At 37.7% G+C, this 17,833-nt stretch overlaps 1 protein-coding gene across 3 annotated transcripts; it reads right to left on the reverse strand.

Moving 5' to 3' along the window:
- Positions 1-662: 662 nt before the first annotated feature.
- On the reverse strand, positions 663-7,441 carry LOC110815598 (putative oxidoreductase At1g06690, chloroplastic). 3 transcript variants are annotated; one of them, XM_022043436.2, is made up of 10 exons: positions 7,005-7,441; positions 6,585-6,676; positions 6,450-6,499; positions 6,174-6,338; positions 6,066-6,088; positions 5,866-5,937; positions 5,497-5,664; positions 1,844-1,926; positions 1,707-1,769; positions 663-1,043 (listed from the first exon to the last, which is right to left on the reverse strand). In XM_022043436.2, the coding sequence occupies exons 1-10, from the start codon at positions 7,219-7,221 to the stop codon at positions 858-860; spliced, it is 1,119 nt and encodes a 372-aa protein (XP_021899128.1). In that variant the 5' UTR covers positions 7,222-7,441; the 3' UTR covers positions 663-857. The 3 variants fall into 3 exon arrangements, with proteins under 3 accessions (XP_021899128.1, XP_021899129.1, XP_088069461.1); XM_022043437.2 differs by having other exon boundaries at positions 6,459-6,499; positions 7,005-7,440; XM_088213335.1 differs by having other exon boundaries at positions 7,075-7,215.
- Between the last annotated feature and the right edge of the window lie 10,392 nt (positions 7,442-17,833).

The following is a 17,833-nucleotide window of genomic DNA, read 5'->3' on the forward strand; positions in this document are numbered from 1 at the left end:
CTTGAAGAAACCTCCAAGAGAGTTCGCCTGAGAAGTTAGATGGAAATAGTATGAATTGGCTACTCACATTCTCACTAAAATTTTTTTAACAACTTGAGTAGTGTTAAAATAAACTAATTCGATTTAGAGGTTATACAATCAGGTTAATTTAATTTTATTCTATCCCTTAAATTTAGCAATTATATGATTACAGAATAACTTTTTTCTTTTTTTTATTTGGAGCAAATCAGTCTCTTATTTCTAAGTTTCCGAAAAACCAGATTGCTCAAAACCAGTAGCCACCAGAACAACTGAAAATTAGGCATAAACACTATAAGAATGACATAACAGAAGCTCGAACCCACAATTGGCAAGAGGTAAGGAAATACAATATGTGTGTACGTGTGTATATGTATATGTATGCATATATATGTACACAGCACGAAACCTCCATTAAGCCGCATCACAGCAAGAACGAACGAAAACCTAAAAAGCTCGGAACCAAAATCTGATACTCTGACAAACAACAAGTTGAGAAGTGATCCATGACTGATGAGAACCCATAATTATTTTTTAGTAAATTCACACATTTGTTTGCACTAAATTTATTTTATTTTCATTCAATTATTAAATCTTAATTAATGTACAATTTAATTAATTTCACCCATATCTCACTTTCTCCATAATTACGAATTTGTGTTCCTATTTATTAAGTGAGGAATCAGAAAAAGTACCCATCCATCCATGGATATATACTCACATCACAAGTGATGGGATTTGCAGATACAAAAATGAGGAAGAACATATACTCAGAAGCCTAATGCATTCACATCTGTAGTTGAGATTTAGAAGCGAATTTAAAACTGCTTGGTAGAAATTTACAAGTTCTCAACAGGAAAACCAATAACAGGACTTATCTCTGATGCCAAAGATCGCAGCTCATTGACTTCTGCATTAGTTAGTCTCCACCCAAGAGCACCAGCAAATTCCTTAGCCTGTTCAGCATTTTTGGCTCCTGGAATTGGCACAACATTATCTTGGGCTATTAACCAGTTTAGTACTACCTGCATAGAGGAAGATAACATTTTAAATACTGTCGACAATATGCAGTTTAGATTTATTTTGTCAATGCCGTAATATAGTTATTAGATTTATGATATGATAAAATCTGCTTAGTACATATTATTGCAGTTATAGAATAATTTGCTTGTCAATGTTAACTACCCTAGCTGATGAAAAATACTGCACAAAGACCTGCTCTTATTAGGGATTCAAATAAATTTTTGGAATGGAATCACTTTCCATTACTTCAATACAGACCCGGTGAGCAGTCTTCTCGCACACAGAAAAAGAGATCAACTGCCTAAAGAGAGAGTAATCATATCCGTAACGCCCAAGAAAAGTTTATGCCTTTCAATTTACAAGGAAAAGAAAAATGGATATATAATGGAACTAATTGATGCTCATATATCTTAGTCCAGTACAACACTAGTGTATTGCCAGTACATGACTTGTGCCTGACTACATGAAAATGTCTTCATAGAGCACAATGTCAGGGAAAAAGTGTCAATAAATGGAGTAGAGTATCAAGAATCCATGACAAGTGAGTTTAGCAATACTTTCTTCCATAACTGATTTGGTATTTACCTTCCTGAATCTAAGAGAGACTACTTCAGGAACTAATTTTGACTGAAACTTGAAACATGGTAGTGTAAGGAGAAAGATACCTGTGTGGCGGTTCTTTTGTAGTTCTCTCCTATTTTCTTTATCCTACGCAGAAGAGGTTGGAGCTGCATAGAGAAAGGTACTTGAGCCACCAAATGAGGTTGAACGTATTCAGTTTCTCACTCTCTAAAGGCTTTACCTTTGTTAGAAACTCAGGAGTGTAAATCTTGCCACGTGGGCCAGTTGGTGGATTTTCTGGCATATACTTTCCTGTAAGGGCACCTGCAAAGAAAAGAATATCGTGTTGCAAAATTTGAGAATATTCACAGAACTAAAATAAAAAACAACCATAGAAGCTAGTAAAAGAAAATGCTGAAAAACTAATAATGGCTAAATCACTACAACTATAAAGCAATTTTATTATTGAAGGATTAATAGTTTAGAATCAATGTTATTCCTAATTTGATCCTATTATTCATATCTTATTTTCTATTGAAATTTCTAACTAAATGGAATCTCACATTAAAAAAGATGTGAGTTATATCTTATAGTTTGATCAAGGATTCAGAAGACTGAACTTTTAAATTAAAATAGAACTTACCGGGGACAATGCAGGCTGGATCATCTATAACACCCCAAATTATTAATGTTTTTATTAATATTATTTTATTTTATTTTTTTTTAATTTTTAGATGAATATAATGATTTATTATGTAATAATATATGGTTTTAATTTAGTTTAATTTAATTAAATAGAAATAAAAATAATAATAATAATAAAAATGGATAAAATTATTTTTGAGATTTAATTGAAAACAATTTTGGGAAAAATGAGTGAAAATTTAGATTCTGGGGGTGTTTTTGAAAAAAAAAATCGAAAACCGAGGGTCAAAACGCAATTTAGAAAACTTGTGCCACGTCAGGAGCCCGATCAGCAACCCCGGCCAACCAGGACACGCCGCGTGGCAGAGACGCTGACGCGGGAGGCCAAGCGGAAGGGAGCCACGTGGGCGATCCATGTTCGCGCGATCCGGCTGAGATCCTTTCCCGCGCGCACGGACACTCCAGATCAAAAGGGCGTACAAACGGTCCAAATTGCACGCGTACGGACGTCTCAGATTGAATCGCGTACGGACAGCTCAGATTGCATCGCGATGAACGGCTCAGATTCATTTCCTATTTAATCGCGATCGGATAGACCAGATTAAATCGCGATGGACGACTCAGATTAAAAACGGAAGGTTATAAATAATCTCATCCACACCCAAGCCCTAACCCTAGCCGCCAGAGCCCTCGCCGGAGAAGATAGCCCAACCACCGGAAAACTGATTGCCGCCACCCGCCGCCGCACCGGAGCACTTTCCGTCCGCCAAACGAGGTAAAAATTCTCCCCTTGGCTCAGAATTCGATTTTAAACCCACCTGTGGCCAAATCGAAGCCAAAACACCGGCCAATTGGCCGGAAAATGCCGCCGAAGCCCAGCAGCGCTGCCGCGGGTTTTCTCGATTTTTGCCTCCGATGAGGCCCTTCCCGATTCCCGTTCGATGTAATTTTTCCACCATTGTGACCACCGTTCCTTCCTCTACAGGTTGACCGGAGCAAAACTCCAAATCGCGACTCTACCTGGAGGAGCCGCCGCACCGGAGAGCCCCGCCGCCGGTAAGTTTCGATTTTCGGTGTTTTTTTTGGCTCACTGAGGGCCCTAGGGGTATTTTCTCACAGGAACCAATGCAAATTGGGCCGAATATGGCCGAAAACGGCCAACCCGATGCAGATCGTCGCCACTTGCAGCAGTGCCGTGCCGGAATTCTGAAATTGGCCGAATAGGCCTTGGGTCTGATTTTTGAGTTATTTGGGACATGTGTAGGTACCGTAAGCGCGTTTCAGTTCCCGAGAAAAAATTTCAGAGAACGCAGGGATCGCCCATAGGCGCAGTGAAAATCCTGTTTTCGGTTTCGAATCAAGTAAGGACCCCTCACCCTATTTCCTATGATGGGATTAAAATTTAATAAATGATAAAACTGTATTTTATGAATTAAATAGATATACATAATTATTACGGTTGCTAATGGAGCCCCGAATCGGACATATTCCTCTGTTAGTTCCTGTTTGATTTATTTTACAGTTTAAATGTAGTATAGTATCTGAATTATTTATTTTATGGTTTTGAATGCATGAATCACTATTTACTTCATTACGGCTTGATTTTGTGAACCCGATGATATGCTTGCCTTATTGGATGCTCATTATTTGTTTAAGTATTCATAATTATGTGAAAAACAGAAAACTAAGGAAAAATAAAAAATGTATATGAATTGATAAATGGATAAGTTAACAGTCTCACTAGATATCCTAGGAGATGGTGGGCGGACCGGGTCCATAGGGAACCCTACCGGGAACATTGTCTCATACCGGGTGGGGTATGAAGACTTTAAATGTTTTGGCACTCATACCGGACGGGATATGTGGACGGCCCGCTTCACCCTCATACAGGACGAGGTATTGAGGTTTATTATTTTGGCACCCATACCGGACGGGATATAGGGACGGCCCTGAAATCAAGTTGTTAAAGTTAATGGTTCACGTGTACCGGGGACCCATATGTGGATCCTCATGTATACTGGTAGGCTGATAAAAGAGGGAAATTGTTGTTTGATGAAAATTATTGTTTGATGATTGAAATATAAAAGTATGACATGTGCTATGTTACAGAGTATGTATGAATTCATGATATCTTTGATGTTATTGTTTCTATGGGTCATTTTTATAAATCTCACTGAGCTAAGTGGACAGTAAAGGGTTTTATTATTGATTAATGAATTTGTTAAAAATTGTGCTCCATTGGTCGTTTTTGTTTTTTTACCAACCTTTACTTCTCTGACAGTGATATAGTGTGACGTCTTTACTGAGCTAGTATAACTAATTTCTTACTTAACTATTTCAGATCAGGAGGACTTGGTTCCCAAGTCTATTCCGCAGGAAGACAGCGAGTAGATGTCTAAATATTTTATAGTTTTCCTTATAATATTTCATTTTTAGTATTTCCTTTAGTTAACTTATTCTTTCATATTGTTAGTACGTTTCGATTATTGTATAAGGGATATTAATCAAAACTTTTATTTCGCTTCCGCACTCAAAATTTTTATATACATTTCCTTTTAAAATTTTCAGGATCGTTACATCATCTATCAAGCAAAGGTGCATAATTCATAGTTTTAAGTCATTAGATTCAGGTTACAAAATCTTACATAAATCAATTTATTCACATACTTCCTTCTAATTATAGATCACCTTTGTTCAAGTACACATTTAAAAGTCATCCAAATAGGGAATAGGCAGAAGATCCAGTCAGTTTTCTATTTGTCACTTCCAATGTCAACAAAAAAAGATTAATCTATATTTATGTACACAAACATGCGCAAAATCAATTACGTTGAGACAAAATTTTACTATGAATACTTGGAGAGGACACGAAATTAACGTACAATAACTATAAGAATCTGTTTTTTAGAAAATTTGGGGAAAGAACATAGCAGAAAAAGCTTTCCAGAACATACCCTACAATACAGCAAAGCTAGCACACATGCTGAGAAAGACATCTGGTTTCTAAGCATAAAATTTGAAGCTTCCTTTCATCTTTTTGATAACTCTGGTTCTAAGTATATGGAAACCCAACACTTCGTTGCCTAAGGATTTCATTTTTGAGAATGAACTTGGTTTAAAGATAGAGGATAAGGTATATTGTAAAACCGTTATGTTTCTCACATTCTATTTCAGTTGATCCTGGGATTAGTTGCAATTGAATAAAAGAGATCTACAGGACTGAAAAGACATAAAATCATAAGCCATCACCTTGAGCAATCGGAGAATATGCTATCAAAGTAATTCCAAGCTCATCACAGGCAGCCTTGACACCGTTTTGCTCTGGTGCCCTGTATATGAGACTATAATTCACTTGGTTTGAAGCTAGAGGTATTCCTCTCTTCTTAAGCTTTTCAAAAGCATTACGAAGTCTCTTCTCTGAAAAGAACCATCTACATATGATGAATTTCTAAATGCAATTTCATAACTGAAAACGAATAAACACAGCATGTTAATATCATTGAAGCTAGTATACTAACCACACAAAGAAAAATGACAACGTATTATCCAGAATTAGGAAATACAGAAAACTCAATCGGCATGAACCAAAGATAACAAGCAGCTAAATTTAGAGATTACCATTGTAGTTTGAAACACCAATAGCCTTCACAAGGCCCTGCTCAACCGCATCTCCAAGACCATCAAGATATCCTGAAACAACAACCTATTCATTAACTCAGCTTCTCCTAAATCTCATCCGGAACGAGTTTATCAACACTCCAGTTCTACTAACTATAGACTCAGTTGTTCAAAGAAGCAATGATGTTAGTCATGAAAACCTTCATTTCCCCACACTCCAGGCCTGAAAGTCAAATCAAACAAGTTGATTAGGAACCAAGAGGTCTAAAACTAATTAAGCATAAACATGAGCCCTATGAAGCACAGACCAATGAAGTTGATAAAGTTCCACTGTAGATAGACCAAGCCGAGAGAGAGAATCCTTAAGGGCAGCAAGGACACTCTGACGTCCTAGTCTCCATGGCAATGCCGCAAACTTTGTTGCTACAGCAACTTCCACTTCCGGATTCTTTTCTTTTCTTTTCTTAATAAATCTTCAATGGTCATATATTAGATTGAAGACTATTAACATGAGAAAAGAATTAATAAAACTAAATTTTAGGTTCAGTAAGTCAGATAGGGAAACTGCAAACCAAAATGCTTACAGAATGTACCTTCCTAAAAGAGTTTCAGAATTTATAGCACCCAAAGAGAGCTGCAAGAACAGTTGCCAACAATTTCAAGGAAATTCAGAAGCAAAGAAGAATAAATAAATAAATAAAGAGCTGTTGCTCTCTCACCTTAGAGCCATAAACTTCAGCGGTATCAAAAAATGTTATTCCACTATCAATGCTGGTATCAAAAGCAGCCTCAGCAGCCTTCATTTTCTTATCTGCCAAATAACCGCAAAACATGGTTGAGCAAATTCTTAAAGTCCAGAATTATCAAGAAATAAATCAGTCTTCTCTTTTCAAAAAAAAAAAAAATATCATTTGCTTCGCTTCCTCCATATTAGACCACCAATAGACTTAGAAGAACAAATTAAGAGAAGCCAGAACGAAGAAAATTTGAATAACTGCAGCAGTCAAAGCAGTAACCCAAGCTGATTGATGTTCAATTTCTATTCTAAATCCCAAAGGAATCGTGATAATTGAAACATCAAAGGAGTAATTCAAGAACTGATGAATGTATCACCAAAAGGGAAATAACTGGTAGGTTACCATCCCATTCGAAGTTATTCCAGTAACTGGTGTCCCCCCATGACCAAGCTCCAATTCCAAGTCTGCTCACCTTGAGATCAGAACCGCCTAATTTCACTTTCTCTTCCTCGGCTCTCAAAGCAGCAAAATCTCCGGAAGCAACTGCTCTTACTCTCAGATTCCGTCTTTGGAATTCAGTGAAGACAGATAAGCAGGCATAGCTCATATTCATCGCCATTTTCGCTTCTTTTTTCTCGTTTCCTTTTCAGTTGTCCGAGATGCAGATTGTAAAGAGTATTGCAACTCAAAAACAGAGACTGTGAATGGGAGAAGTTAAAGCAGGAAGATTTCTGAGGTTGAAGCAGAAGGGAAGAAGGGAAACTGTATGGTGAGGGTGAGTAAGGACTTAAAACGAACATGAACACATAGGATAGCAGCCAGCTGGTAGATGGTAGGTGTAAACTGAAAAATCTAAAATAATAAAAATATTAGGAATTAGTGGATGTAATGTTTTGTTTTGCCAGATTTTTCTTCGTATTTGTTTTTTTCAAAAACTAAAAAATTTAATATTAAAATAAAATCAGAAATTAAAAATAGATGATTTTCAAAAGTTAAATAATTAATTTTTTATTAAATATATATATATACTAATTTTATATTTTATTGATTCATTCATTCAATATTTTAAATTAAAAATAATATTAATCTTTATTAATAATTTCAACTTATTATGAACTATTTAAATAATTATAATTTTAAAATTGATTGATAATAATTTAAAATTAATAATTACATTGAAAAAATTAATTAGAGAAATTTAAATAAGTATTTTAAAATAATGTAAATTGCTAGAAAATTTTTTAATATTATTTAAATAATAATATTTTAATGTTGTAAAACTGTTTATTATTTTAATGTTCTTTATTAATTTTATAAAATAATTTTATCTTATGAAATACTTTAACATCACTCTCACTCTTACTTTACAGTAATTTTTGGAAATTTATTTCCTTAATTGCCAATAACCTTTTGGAAATTTTTTTCCTTAATTGCCAATAACCTCCTTTCTTTCTTGAAATAATTTATATATATATATATATGTGTAACGACCCCGAAAATTCTAAAGAAAATAAATTATAAAATTAGTACAGAAGCGAAGTAAATAATTAAAGTTTACAATCGTTACACAATGACTTAAAGTACTAAGTAGGGATATAGAAATGACCCTTTTGAAAGAAATACGAAAAATTAAAGAAATAACCAAAAAATAAATACAATTGGCATCCTACTCGCAACTCTCTTGTAGATCGAGCTCTGGATTCTGGTTCTTTTAATTTGAAATGGTTAACAAAAGAATGAGCTACATTAGCCCAATAAAAATATCACGCTACTCACCGACATAGAAATGAAGGTTGGTAGAAATAATAAAAATAATTAATAAAGCTCTTAATTTAGCAAAATTATTTGTCATAAATAAAATCATTTATCGTCTACTTACCGTAACGAGATTTACAAAACAACATATAGAGATAATAACATAACACATCTCATGATTTTATATACAATTGGTTGGAACAACAATGTCCTCTTTTATCAACCTACTGGTATCCATGGGGGTTCATAGGGATGTCTCCACAACGCGTGAACCCTTTCCTTTAACATTTTTAATTAACGGGCCGTCCCCGTCCCCATACTCCGTCCGGTATGAGGGTGAAACAGGCCGTCCCCATACCCCATCCGATATGAGTGCCAAATTACCAAGCCTCGATATCCCGTCCTGTATGAGGCAACGTTCACGGTAGGGTTCCATATTCACCTGGTTCTTCCACCATCTCCTAGAGTATCCAGTAAGGCTGTCGTTTCATCACTCACATAATCACACAGTTTTTCGTTTATCTTTAATCTTTAGTTTCCCAATTCAACCGTAATCACATAAAACAAACAATACATGCATTCAAAACTATAAAATCGATCAATCAAATACTATCATGCATTCAAACTATAAAATCAATTAACATAATCAACAGTAAATAATTTCGAATTCTGCCTCCATTAGTACCTCGTAATTAATTAAAGATATTTCCTAAATTGCATAAAATACTTTATTATTGTTAATTTCACTTCAATTCCATAACAGAGAATAGGACGAGGGATTCTTACTTAAATTGATGTCCGAAATGCTAAACTTATTGACCACGGCTACTGACAGTCCCCGGAATCCCTGAATTTTTCTTTAGGGATTAAAACGCGCTACAAGTACCTAAAAATATCCCAAAAAATCCAAAATCAATATCAGGACCCCTTTTTGGCCAATTTTGGAATTCTGGCATGGCAAATCCGCCGTGCTCCGACGACAACAACGGCGGTTTACCTCGAGTTGGCTGTTTTTGGCCGTTTTTGGTCGAATTCGGCCGGTTTTACATCAATTCCTGTGAGAAAACACATTAAGGGGACTAGGTTGACAAAAAAAAAATGAAAAATCGAAACTCACCAGCGGTGAGGTTCTCCGGTGCGGCAGCTCCACCGGCTCACCTTTGCGGTTGGGTGTTTTGCTCCGGTCAACCTATAGAGAAAGAAACGGTGATTACAATGGTGAAAGAATTACGCATAACAAAAATCGAGAAGGGCCTCATCGGAGGCAGTTTTTGTAATTTTCTACAGTAGTGCCACCAGACTTTGCCTTTCTAGTCAATCCGCTGGTTTTTTTGCTCTAATTTGCCTATGGGAGTGTTTAAAATTGAATTCTATGCAAAGAGAGAAATTTTTACCTCTTTTGGCGGTCGGAAGTGGCTCCGGCACGGCGATGGGTGGGGGTGGCTTCCCTTCCTAGCGGCTGGGTCTTCTTCTCCAACGAGGGTGTCTAGCGACTAGGGTTAGAGTTTGGTGTGAAGAGGGTTTTTTATATTCGTCCCCTTTTAATCTGAGCCGTCCATCGTATTTGATCTGGACCGTTCGATCGCGATCAAATAAGAAGTGAATCTGACCGTTGATCGCGTTTAAATCTAACCGTCCGATCGTGTCTGGGGAGAGAACGCATCTAGGCCGTCCGTACGCGCGAGAGCGAATCTGGACCGTCCAATTGTGGGCACGCAGATCGCCCACGTGACACCACATCAACATCCCTTCCCACGCGGTGCGTTCTGGTTCGTTAGAGCTGTTGATTGGGCATCATATTTGGCACAACTTTTTTAAACTGCATTTTGACCATCAGTTTCTGATTTTTCTTTTAAAAATACTCCCAGAACCCAAAATTTCACCCATTTTTTCCAAAATTATTTTCAATTTCATCCTTCACCTATTTTCCTTCATTTTTACATTAAATTAAAATTAAAAAATCAAAAAATTATATTTATAAATTAATTTTAAATTACATTAAAATTAATTTGGGTATTACGACTCTCCCCCCTAAAAGAAATTTGGTCCCTCAAATTTATCTCTCTCTCACTCAATCAAACAGTTAGGGATATTGGACTCTGAAGTCTGATTCTAGCTCCCATGTGGCCTCGTCCGATGTGTGATTTTGGCATAGAACTTTAACAAATGAAATTTTTCAATTGCGGAGTACTTTGCTCTTTCGATCCACGATGCCGACCAGTACTTCCTCGTAAAACAAATCCTCTTAGAGGGGAAGAGGCTCGTGGGCCAAGACGTAAAAGGGGTCCGGGTTGTTCTTGCGTAGCGTGGACACATGAAACACATTATGGACCTTGAAAGTTCTGGAGATAGTGTCAGTCTGTAGGCAATTGTGCCAATTCTGTCTAAAATTTTGAATGACCCAATAAACCGGGGATTTAGCTTCCTTCTCTTGCCAAACCTACAGATTCTCTTGAAAGGAGTGACCTTAAAGAACACCCGATCGCCTTTCTCAAATTTCAAATCTCTCCTCTGGGTGTCCGTATAACTTTTCTACCTACTCTGAGCCGTCTAAATGTTCTTCCTGATCTTAATTATTTTGGTTGTAGTCTCCTCTACGAGATCTGGGTCGAACAGTTTTCTATCATCCACTTATTCTCAACCTATCGATAATCTGCATGGGCGGCTACAAAACACCTCGTATGAAGCCATGCCAATATTTGTTTAGTAACTGTTGTTGTAAGCGAACTCTATCAGGGGTAGATGGTCATCCCAATGGCCCCCGAAGTAAAAAACATAAGCTCGGAGAATATTCTCGAGTGTGCGGATCTTCTTTTCTAACTGTCCATCGGTCTAAGGGTGGAATGCAGTACTAAAGGACAGTTTCATTCCCATTATTTGTTGAAAACTAGACCAAAATCGAGAAGTAAATTTGGGGTCCCTGTCGGACACTACTGTCACTAGCACTCCATGTAATATGACTATCTCCCGAATATATATTCTTGTTAACTTGTCTAAGAGGTCGGTCATCCTTATGGCCAAGAAGTGGGAATACTTGGTAAGCTGGTCAACAATTATCCAGATGGTATCATGTCCTGAGCGCGTCCTAGGCAATCTTGTCACAAAATCTAATGTGATATGTTCCCACTTCCACTCCAAAATTGGTAATGGCTAAAGTAGCCCACCTGGGCATTGATGCTCTCCCTTGACCTGCTGACATACCAAACACTTAGAAAGAAAGTCAGTCACATCTCTTTTCATCCTGTTCCACCAAAATCGGGGTCGCATACTTTGATACATCTTGGTGCTTCCAGGATGCATGACAAATTTTGAGCTATGGGCCTCTGTCATGATATACCTTTTTAATTCACTATCACTTGGAACACACACCATGTCCTGAAATCTAAGCAACCCATTGGTAAAGACTCGAAAGTCTGAATTAACTCGCTGTTCTGCATCTTTCTTAAGGGCTACTAAGGTAGAATTGGTGGACTGAGCTTCTTTTATTCTTTGGATCAACTTAGATTGAACAGTCAAGTGGGCCAAACACGTGACTCTCTTCAGATCCTGAAGTCGTACCTGTTGTGTGGCCCCTAACCCTGCATTTTGAAATCATCAAGTGAGCTAATATGCCTATATTTTTTTTGCTGAGTGCATCGGCTACCATGTTGCCTTTACCCGGGTGATATAAAATGTTGCAATCATAGTCCTTTAGGAGTTTTATCCACATTCTTTGACGCATATTGAGATCTTTTTGAGTGAATATGTGTTTCAATCTCTTATGATCAGTATAGATCTGAAAGGTCTCCCCATACAAGTAATTGCGTCAAGTCTTCAAGGTGTGGATAATTGCAGCAAGTTCTAAGTCATGGGTGGGGTAGTTTTTTCATGACTCTTCAACTGCCTTAACCCATAGCCTATGACCTTCTCATGCTGTATCAAAACACAACGCAACCCTAGGTATGAGGCATCACTATAAACTGTATATCCACCCAATCTGCTCGGCAAGGCTAACATAGGTGCGGTAGTCAACTGTTTTTTTAGTTTTGAAAAACTTCTTTCACAGTTCTCATTCCACTCAAACTTGATGTTCTTCTTTGTGAACCGAGTCAGGGGAGCGGGGAGCAACTAGGCTAGAAAACCCTTCCACAAAACTGCAATAATAACCTGTCATCCCTAGAAAGCTACGGATCTTTTTAACCGAGTCAATTTTTTCCAGTCGAGCACTGCTTCAACTTTTTTGGGGTTCACTGATACTCTATCCATTGATATGATGTGCCCTAAAAAGGTAGTTTGCTCAACCTAGAACCCACACTTACTCAACTTTGCATATAGTTTATTCTCTCTCAGAACCTAGAAAACCTGAGTCAGATGGTGAACGTGTTCCTCTCGGCTTTTTGAATAGATCAAGATATCATCGATGAACACATTGACGAACTGATTCAGAAATTTTTGGAAAACTTTGTTCATCAAGTCCATGAAGATGGGTGGTGCATTATTTAATCCAAATGACATGACTAGGAACTTATAGTATTCGTACCTGGTTCGAAAGACTGTTTTGGGAATGTCCCATGCCTTGATCTTTATTTAATGGTAACTTGAACGTAAGTCTATCTTGGAGAAGACCTAAGCACCCTGCAACTGATCAAAAAAGTCATCAATCCTGGGGAGGGGGTACTTGTTCTTGATCGTGACCCTGTTTAGAACTCTGTAATCAATACATAACTTCAACGTCCCATCTCCCTTTCTTGCAAATATGACTCCGGCACCCCAAGGAACACACTATGTCAGATGAATCCACTGTCATGCAATTCAGTGATCTGTTTCCTCAATTCTTCTATCTCAACACGACTTATGCGGTAAGGAGCAATTGAAATAGGCTGAGTACCTAATTGAAGGTCTATAGTGAATTTGACTTCTCTTTCCACTGGCATTCTAGGTAGTTCATCTAGAAACACATCTAAAAAGTCTCGGACTATCAGAATCTCTTGAATACAAATTTTTTTCTTGGGTTTACCTAGTTAGAGAAAACAGTCGGGTTAAAGTACTTGATAATAAGAGAATTTGCCGTAAGGGAAACAAATGTTAAAGAATTTTATTAATTTGTATATAACTCCTCATTAAGAGGGCTGAATACAACCTTCTTGCGAAAATAATCTACAGTGGTGTGATACGTCGCTAGCCAGTTCATTTCTAAAATTATATCAAAATTTCCCGTGTCAATTTCTATTAGGTCCACACTCAATTTTCTATCTATTATATCTATGACACAAGCTCTATATATGACCTCCTCCAATAGTGTCCGACTCCCAAGAGTAGACACAAACAACACATAATCAAGTTTTTTAAGTAATATATTTAATTTTGATGCAAAAACATATGAAAAAAATGAATGCGATGCACCTGCATCAATCAAAATATGAGTAAGATGGTTACAGATAGTATATGTACCATGTACCACATCTGGGTTAGTTTTTGCATCCTACTAAGTGAGGTTGTAAGCCCTACCCTAGATAGAAGGTCTAGTCTGGTTCTGGTTCCTCGGGCACTCCCTTGCATAGTGTTGAGCTCTACCACATATGCAGCAGGTGTTGTTGAGGCAATAGCAAGGTTGGTCCCCATCATCCTTGCCACAGTACTGACAGGTCCTACCACGTCTTGTTACTGGAACCTGAGGGGGAGCCTGAATCATCGGTTTCAGTCTCTTGTTTTGTTGAACAGGTGCAGTAGGTGTTGGTCTGCGGTGTGGAACCAAAGGCTTGAGGTTCCCTACTGCTAGAGGAAAAATACGGAGGTTCCTCTCTACTAATTGTGCCTTGGCCAGAACAATTGAGTAAGTACTGAGTTCGAACATGTACAACTGATGTCTGATCTCAGGATGGAGACCCCATTTGAACCTTCTCGCCTTTCTTCCTTCATCTATCATGCTCTCGGGGAATAAATGCCCAACTCTAAGAACTTCCGAGCATATTCTGATGCTGTCATATCACCTTGGACCAGATATACAAACTTCATTTCCTTCATATATCAGAGATGCTCTGAAGATACTCTGTATTGAAGGCTGCCAAAAATTGTTCCTAAGAGACTAGAACGGGCAGGGTGGCTTGCTTAAGTTGCCACCAGTGACCTGTCTCTCCCACCAGCATGTAGGTGGCGAATATGACCCTCTGTTCGGGAGTCACCCCAAGAGTCGTAAATGCATTTTCTGTCTCAACTAACAGTACTCTGCCTCTTCAAGGGAAGATCCCATTGTAAAAGTAGATGGGTTCAGTCTTTTATATCTCTCAATATAGCCTAGGTCCATTATGGGAGGAACTAGGTCCCGTGAAAGAGGGACTAGACTGTGCTGAGAATGGACTGGATGGCCTTGCGGTAGTACTAGATGATACGATGGGGCACCAGATTGTACTGTGGTGGTGCCAGGTGATGCAGTTGGGGCACCAGGCCATAATGTGGTGGTGCCGGGTGATACTGTGGCTGGGGCACCAGATCATAATATCGTGGTGTCGGGTGGTACTGTGGAGGAGCAAGGTCATATCGAGGTGGCTTGGGATCCTCTCGCTGTAGGGGTGGCTCAACCTGTGACAGCAGGAGAGGGTCAGATAGCTCCCTCATTTCCTTCTGGGCCTGCTGAGTAGCAATGAGTCTCTCCAGCATCTCAAATAACCAGTCAACATCCTCTCGAAGTGAACCCTCCCGGGCTGCTCGGTTTAGTGGGATCTTCCTCTCCTCATCTATCTGTACTTGCATTTCACAAGGAATGTTTGAGTGGTAATTCATTATTTTTGGTGTTTTCTAAGGACTTTGTGTAAGGAATGGTTCCGAGTGTAAGGAATGGTTTCGAGGAACTCGACTATGATACCAACTGTAACGACTTGGAAAATTCTAAATGAAATAAATTATAAATTTAGTGCAGAGTGAAGTAAATAGTTAGAGTTTACATTCCTTACACAATGACTTAAAGTACCAAGTAGGGCTACGGGAATGACCATTTTGAGAGAAATACGAGAAATTAAAGAAATAACCAGAAAATAAATAAAATTGGCATCCTACTTGCAACCCTCTTGTGGATCAGACTCTGGATCCTGGTCCTCTTGATCTGAAATGGTTAATAAAAGAATGAGTTACAAGCCCAGCAAGAATATCACGTTACTCACCAACACAGAAATGAAGGTTGGTAGAAATAGTAAAAACAACTAATGGAGCTCTTAATTTAGTAAAATCGTTTATCATAAATAAAATCATTTACCATCTACTTACCGTAATGAAATTTACAAAACAACTTATAGAGACAATAACATAACACATCTCATGATTTCATGTACAATTAGTTGGAACAATAATTTCCTATTTTATCAGCTTACTAGTATCTATGGGAGTTCATAGAGATGTCCCCATAACACGTGAACACTTTCCTTTAATATTTTCAATTAACAGGTTGTCCCGCATGGCATCGCGTCAGCGTCTCTTATCACGCGGCGCATTCTGGCTCGTCAAGACTGATGACTAGGCATCCTACATAGCACAACTTTTTTCAATTACATCTTGACCCTCAGTTTTTTATTTTTCTTTCAAAAATACCCCCATAACCCAAATTTTCACTCTTTTTTTCTAAAATTATTTTCAATTTCATCATTCACCTATTTTTCTTCATTTTTACATTAAATTAAAATTTTAAAATTATATTTATAAATTAATTTTAAATTACATTAAAATTAATTTGGGTATTACAATATGTATATCTATAAGTAATCCCAAAAATTACTACATGTTATTTTCCCATTTTCTCAAATAATTTTTAAATATAAAAACTAAAATTAATATGATAATATGCATATATAATAATTAATTTAAATTTTTAAAAATTTAAAATATAATTTAATTTTAAGTTAGTCACAAATTATTTAACATTATTTTAAATATAAATAATACTTATTCATTTTGTAACGGCCTCGGAAATTTAAATGAAATGTATGTATTAAAAATCTCAAATGCGGAAACATAATAAAAATTTAATTAACATCACTTACACAATAACCAAAACGTACTCAAAACATGAAAGAACAAACAAACTAAAAGAGATACTCGAAATAAGAACTATCAATATAACTATGAAGTCTTTAGGCGTCCCCTTCGCCGTCTTCCTGCGGAACGGGCTCGGGAACAATGTCTTCCTGATCTGAAATGGTTAAATAAGGAATGAGCTACACCAGCCCAGTAAAGACATCACACTATCTCACCACCACGGAAGTAAAGGTGGGTAGAAAACAAAAATGACCAATTGAGCATAATTTTTAACAAACTCGTTTATTAACATAAAAACCTTTACTGTCCACTTACCTCGGTGAGATCTATGAAAACAACATATGAAAGTAATAACATTATCACCATAATGAAATCATATAGACTTTATAACATAACACTTACCACGCCTTTGCATTTCAATCGTTAAACAATATATTTTCCTCTTTTACCAGCCTACTAGTATCCATGGGGATCCATAGGGGATCCCTGCTACCCGTGAACCATTAACATTAATAACCTTATTCCAGGGCCGTCCCCGTACCCCGTCTAGTATGGGCACCAAAACCATGAACCCCAATACCCCGTCCGGTATGAGGGTGAAACGGGCCGTCTCCATACCCCGTCCGGTATGGGCGCCAAAACACATAAGGTCATACCCCGTCCAGTATGAGAGACCACGTTCCCGGTAGGGTTCACTACAGACCCGATCCGTCCACCATCTCCCAGGATATCTAATCAGGTTGTCCACATTCTCAATCATCCAATCATACACAACATGTAAACCAGTAATTAAAACCAAACAAGACAACACAGTATTGGGTTTACCATAATACAAACCATAATAAAAGAAACCATGATTCATGGATACGAGACCATAACATAATTACATCAAATATCATGCTGCATTTAATATTGAAAATTAGATCAAACAATAACAGACCAACACTGTATCGACTCGGGCTCTATTGGCAACCTTAATCAATTTTACATCTATAAAGTCACAAAGTACAGTTTAATTATTTATTTAGCTTTAATACCGTGATAAGAAATAGAGTGAGGGGTCCTTACTTATTTCGGGGTCTGAAATTGACTCTACAGTGCGCCTACGGGCTGTCCCTAATTTTCTTAAATTTTTTTCAAAAAACTGAAACGCACTACTGGTACCTGCACGTGTCCCAAAAAATTCCAAATCAGACCTAGGGCCCCTTTCGACCAATATCGAAATTCCGGCACGGCGACTCCGCCGTGCAGGTGGCGATCCGCCTCGGGTTGACCGTTTTCGACCGAATTCGGCCAAACTTGCATCGGTCCCTGCGATAAAACAACCTTAGGGCTCTCGATGGGCCAAAAAATCACGAAAAATTGAGACTTACCGATGGCGGTGCTCTCGGGTGCGGCGGCTCCTTCGGCGTGAATTGCGTTTTGATGTTTGGCTCCGATCAACCTGTAGAGAAAAGAACGGTGATCACAGT

This window comes from Carica papaya, chromosome 2 (genome assembly GCF_054855325.1).
Source record: "Carica papaya isolate Zhongbai chromosome 2, ASM5485532v1, whole genome shotgun sequence".
NCBI classification, from domain to species: domain Eukaryota; kingdom Viridiplantae; phylum Streptophyta; class Magnoliopsida; order Brassicales; family Caricaceae; genus Carica; species Carica papaya.

Excerpts from the sequence above, each read along its gene's own strand:
- LOC110815598 (XM_022043436.2), bottom strand. The coding sequence starts at position 7,221 with ATGGCGATGAATATGAGCTATGCCTGCTTATCTGTCTTCACTGAATTC. Across the intron at positions 6,339-6,449 it reads CTTTTAGGAAGGTACATTCT|ATTTATTAAGAAAAGAAAAG; the intron begins GTAAGCATTTTG and ends TGACCATTGAAG. Across the intron at positions 5,938-6,065 it reads TGGAGTGTGGGGAAATGAAG|GATATCTTGATGGTCTTGGA; the intron begins GTTTTCATGACT and ends TTGTTGTTTCAG.